The 6,053-nt window shown below is 40.9% G+C and overlaps 1 protein-coding gene across 1 annotated transcript in view; it reads right to left on the bottom strand.

The window, feature by feature from the left end:
* Positions 1-5,672, bottom strand: part of arhgef17 (Rho guanine nucleotide exchange factor (GEF) 17) — a 34,411-nt gene extending 28,739 nt beyond the window's left edge. The window contains exon 1 of the mRNA XM_016284403.1: positions 5,267-5,672. Within this exon, the coding sequence (XP_016139889.1) occupies positions 5,267-5,512 (246 nt within the window). The 5' untranslated portion in view covers positions 5,513-5,672. The remainder of the gene's footprint in view (positions 1-5,266) is intronic.
* Between the last annotated feature and the right edge of the window lie 381 nt (positions 5,673-6,053).

Here is a 6,053-nt window from a genome sequence, read left to right as displayed (position 1 = left end):
GCTTTGGTTCATCATGTGACTTTCTCATCACCATCTGTATTTGGTGGTTATCAGTGTATTACAAAGGTACAAAACAGGTTTCTGTACTTCAATAGGTTGGTATATTAACATTACATCAGTTAGTGAAATTACGGTATTTAACTGTAAATTTAAGTTAAAACCGTAAAACCTAAAACGTTGCTACCTTATTTTTTACGGTAAATTTTATGGATTTTTTTTTAGTGTATCCATCCTTTATTTTGTATTTTTTAAACTAAGACACTCTAAACAAAGTGTGACATGATCAGAAACCACTTCATCATCGTCATTTTCATTACAGAATGCCATCAAAATAAAATAAAATAAAAGATGTGAATTGGTGACTACTAAAGCATTTAGTGAATACTTTAACAAAAATAAAACAATAAAATGTAATAAAATTAAGCCTAATAAAAATTTATAAAAAAATATTTAAAACTATGATGATAGAATGATGATTAATATTAATTCTCAACCTAAACAAAACACTTGCACTCACATCAACAAACAGATACACACAAAATAAGAATGTCCTGTTTACTACCTTGTGATATATATATATATATATATATATACACACACATACATACACACATTTATATTTTTAACATTTTATTATATTACAGTATAGTAGTTATTTCAGATTTCATTTAAATTAATTAAATTAATGACTACATGCAGATAGTTGAGCCTGTAAAACAATGTCAAGTTTTAAAACACATCTCAACTAGTCATTCAGGAAATCCACCAAATTGTCGGACAATAGAAAAAATAAATAAATAAATAATAATATAATAATAAATACATACAAATATACACACATACATACAAATATACACACATACATACACATATATATATATATATATTTGGTCTTGAACATCTCTAGCAGAAATGCAAGAGAGAGCAAACCAAGCTCTTTGAACATATGAGCATCTAGTTGCCTAGCACCAGACATCAGTCCTCAGTCTCCCTCCAAACCATAGATGATCTCCACTGTCATCATTCCTGGTGACAAATGTCCTTAACTACATCACAAGAGCTGAAATCACACAGCTTTCAACACTTTCACAGAGCCAGCTCATCCCGCGCTCCTTTCAATCCTTCCCCCGGTTCTTCGATTGGCTTTCAGAAGAAATCTACTGTCCTGCAGAGCTTCTTCAATAAGATTATGCAACTATGACAATGACTCTGGCAGAAGCACACAGAGCCGTGCATGTGTCTGTCAGGCTGACGTGGTCTGATCACTTCCCATTTGCAATATTGATCAAAACACCACTGACCAATTTGTCCAAACCAGTGGCTGACAACAGCAGTCTAGGAAAGAACTACTGCACGAGTTAACAAATAAATTAAGCAAAGAAACAAGACGATCAGATCCAAGTGAAAAGCAGAAAATAATTTAGAAGAAATAAAATAAAATGAATACTTTAATAAATGAACAAAATGAATAATTGAAATGAAAAAAATGAAGAATTAAATAAATGCATAAATAAATAGAAAGTCAAGAAAACCTTGCTCCTCATTTTAGTTTGCTGTGCTTTGTCCTCAGACCATGGCTATTTTCATGAGACCAAAACAAAGAAAATCCCATAATATTGTAACTGTACTCATGAGACAGATATATTGGGTTCAATAACGGTCTTTGTTTATCTTAACAAGTGGGGCAAATCTCAACCAATACAAGCAGCATAGACACCCAACAATAAAACAAAAGAGACCAATGATTCACACATCTGTCTGTGCTAACGCATACGAATGATCCCTCATATTGTGAAGCATGTATGGCTTCTATCAATCAGACTTTTGTTTTTCCATCTAGCGAAAAATAACTGGGTGAAAAATCCCCTAAAAGTACATTTCAGTGAAGATTTCAGCCATATCTAGAGACTAGAACATCATAGAAAGACGTTTGACCACTGAGAACACCCTAGCAACCAGCTAGAAACCACCTAGCAACATACTAATAACCACCTAGAACAACCACTATAAAGAGATGTACACATGCAGAGGTCTCTGTATTAAAATATCTTCTTAAAATGAATATGGATTCAGTGTAAAAGTAAAGCTCATATTCAATATAGTTAAAGGGCTCCTATTATGCGTTTTCACTTTTTCAACTTTAGTTAGTCTGTAATGTTGCTGTTTGAGCATAAAAAAGATCTGCAAAGTTACAAAGCTCAAAGTCCACTTCAAAAGGAGATATTTTATTTAACAGAAATCACTTTTTAAAAACTACAACGAACGACTTGTTTTTTCCGGGATTTGTGATATCACAAAGATCGACGAATGGGACGAGACCTGGTTGAGCTGCTCTAGAGAAGGCAACGAGGGCTATCACTATGTCGGAGACACGCTAGCTTTCCCAAAAGCAGATGAACTTAGAGTGGTTACAATCATCCGTGTCTAAATCACACTTAAATTGATTTGATTTTGGTAAGGGGCGTGACATTTCCGACCAGGCGCCGAGTGCTGCCAATCACAACACACACTGACCCAGCTAACCAATCACAACACACACTGGCCCAGCTACCCAATCACAACACACACTGGGCCAGCTAACCAAACACAACACACACACTGGCCCAGCTACCCAATCACAACACACACTGGGCCAGCTAACCAAACACAACACACACACTGGCCCAGCTACCCAATCACAACACACACTGGGCCAGCTAACCAAACACAACACACACACTGGCCCAGCTACCCAATCACAACACACACTGGGCCAGCTAACCAAACACAACACACACACTGGCCCAGCTACCCAATCACAACACACACTGGGCCAGCTAACCAAACACAACACACACACACACACTGGCCCAGCTAACCAATCACAGCACACACTGACCCAGCTAACCAATCACTGCACACACTGGCCCAGCTAACCAATCACAGCACACACTGACCCAGCTAACCAATCACTGCACACACTGGCCCAGCTAACCAATCACAGCACACACTGACCCAGCTAACCAATCACTGCACACACTGGCCCAGCTAACCAATCACAACACACACTGACCCAGCTAACCAATCACAGCACACACTGGCCCAGCTAACCAATCACAGCACACACTGGCCCAGCTAACCAATCACAACACACACTGGCCCAGCTAACCAATCACAACACACACTGGCCCAGCTAACCAAACACAACACACACACTGGCCCAGCTAACCAATCACAACACATTTCGTATTTCAGAAGGCGGGCCTTCATTTGATACAGGAAGTAAAATATGTGAAAAATAATGTGTTTTTCGAACAACCTAGTATGAGAGCCTGTACACCCCCAAAACAAAATCAAACCTTTGTAAAAGAGCATAATAGGACCCCTTTAAGTTGTTTGAATGAAAAACTCGTGCAGCATTTCTACTGCCGTCAGTGCCATATGCTCAATGCCAGCTCTGCCCGGACTTTACAAAAACAGGTCATGGGATCACAGCCAGTCGTCTATTTCTGGCTGGAGTAGAACATTCACGAGCAATAAACACACTGAGAAAGAGCAACGCAGAGTAAAACAAAGCCAAAAATGAGCAAAAAGAAAAGCAGCGGAGACAAAAAGTAAAAACAGCAGGAAAATCTACAAGAACATGAGGTAGTTTGTAGGTTGCAGAGTGCTTGGAAAAACATGCTCTATTGGCTGCTATGAAATCCAGCATGAACCAATCATCTCGCAGACACATGCCGGTCAGCGATGGACCTGATTACATGTGCCATATGTGAGGTGTAAGACAGTCTTAAGACAGACGCCCACAGGGTCAGTGGAGACCGGTAAATCCCCTCAGTGTCTGGACATAATCTCAAGACGCTCCTCTCAGCTCCATCCAGTTAGTGGAGTGAGGGAGAGAGAGGGGGGGTTTAACACACACACACACACACACACACACACAAGCAGGTACAGAGCAGAAGATGGTGGTCTCTCTCTGAAGGCGATGGCACTGCCTAATCTCATGATTTAACCAGCCACTGATTTAGACGTTCTAATTCTATTAAAGGTCCCATATTGTCAAAACTGAAATTTCCTGGCTTTTTTCACGATAACTGAGGTCTAGGGGCTATTTAACTATTTGAATGTAATTTGGGCTCAGTCGTTGTTTAAATTCGTCTTAGGTCCCATATTGTCAAAACTGAAATTTCCTGGCTTTTTTCACTTATAACTGAGGTCTAAGTGCTATGTAACAACCATATAAGTTTCAAAACAGTCAGTCCACAGTAAAATGCACACAGCCTGCATAAAGTTGCTGTGATTTTTCACGAACCGTTGTGACTTCCGTAAAAAGTTGACGTCGGAACTACACAGTCACCACCCCGAGCACCACCCACCGTCCCACTCTTCTTTAGCCAAACCCCCAGACAACTTTGCAACTATCTAATAACCTATTTACTAACCTATCTATCTACTGATCTATCTATCTACTATTGTGTCTACCAACCTACCTGTATCTATCCATCTACCATCTTATCTACCAGCCTATCTATGACCTGTCTACCAAGCTATCTATCTACCTAACAATCGATCTACCATATTGACCTATCTACCAAACTATCAATCTAACATATTGTCTATCTACCAAACTTTCTACCCGTATCTATCATCTACCATTCTATCTACCAGCCTATCTACCTACCAACCTCTCTATCAATCTATGTATGTATGTATGTATCCATCCATCTACTGACCGATCCATTCATTCATTCATTTCTAATAACCTATTTACTAACCTATCTATCTACTGATCTATCTATCTACTATTGTGTCTACCAACCTACCTACCTGTATCTATCCATCTACCATCTTATCTACCAGCCTATGACCTGTCTACCAAGCTATCTATCTACCTAACAATCGATCTACCATATTGTCTATCTAATAACCTACCTATCTATTGACCTATCTACCAAACTATCAATCTAACATATTGTCTATCTACCAAACTTTCTACCCGTATCTATCATCTACCATTCTATCTACCAGCCTATCTACCTACCAACCTCTCTATCAATCTATGTATGTATGTATGTATCCATCCATCTACTGACCGATCCATTCATCCATCCATCCATCCATCCATCACAATACTGACAGTCTTGAGAAAAACACAAACTGAAAAAGACAATGAAAACGAAGAAGAAATTAGACAAGTAACCGGTAAACTGTTACATAAAAGACCTTGACGATAAAGTGCCACAAATGTAGATACTCTCTCACAATGAAAACAACACAGCAATCAAACATAGCAACAGGTTGAGACTACAACAACCATCGACGGTCTGTGCTGTAAGGCTCGTACCTCAGCACTGGTCTGAGGGGTGCCCACTCTTCCCCCAACCCCGTTTCCATTGGGCTCGACAGTGACGGTCCTGCCCACCTCTTCACCCACCCCTCCTCCTCCTCCATCATCACTGGTGCTCTCTCCGCTCTCCTGCATCTCCTCCAGGGCGATGGTGAACTGGGCGAGGGTCCGTACCATCTGCAGCATGCGACAGGTGTCCCTCGCCCCCCGGGTGACTGCGTATCTGACGGCACCCCCCACCCGACAGCTCGATCACCTCCACCAGGAGATACGCAGCAACAGGCTGGAGAGAGTCAGACTCCTTCCATGAGGACTAATTTGCAAAATAACATCTCGGGTTTAAATCCAAGACTTGGGCTCGACAGTGACGGTCCTGCCCACCTCTTCACCCACCCCTCCTCCTCCTCCATCATCACTGGTGCTCTCTCCGCTCTCCTGCATCTCCTCCAGGGCGATGGTGAACTGGGCGAGGGTCCGTACCATCTGCAGCATGCGACAGGTGTCCCTCGCCCCCCGGGTGACTGCGTATCTGACAGCTCGATCACCTCCACCAGGAGATACGCAGCAACAGGCTGGAGAGAGTCAGACTCCTTCCATGAGGACTAATTTGCAAAATAACATCTCGGGTTTAAATCCAAGATTTGTACTATGGATATGAAAACACCTACAAAAAACCCATGCTATATATACGTCATATACAAACACTACCATTAAAAATATTTTAATG

The sequence above is a fragment of the Sinocyclocheilus grahami genome, unplaced genomic scaffold (genome assembly GCF_001515645.1).
Source record: "Sinocyclocheilus grahami isolate Dianchi unplaced genomic scaffold, SAMN03320097.WGS_v1.1 scaffold182.1, whole genome shotgun sequence".
NCBI lineage: Eukaryota > Metazoa > Chordata > Actinopteri > Cypriniformes > Cyprinidae > Sinocyclocheilus > Sinocyclocheilus grahami.
Note: the sequence above shows the minus strand (reverse complement) of the source record. Positions and strands in the feature narration are given on the sequence as shown.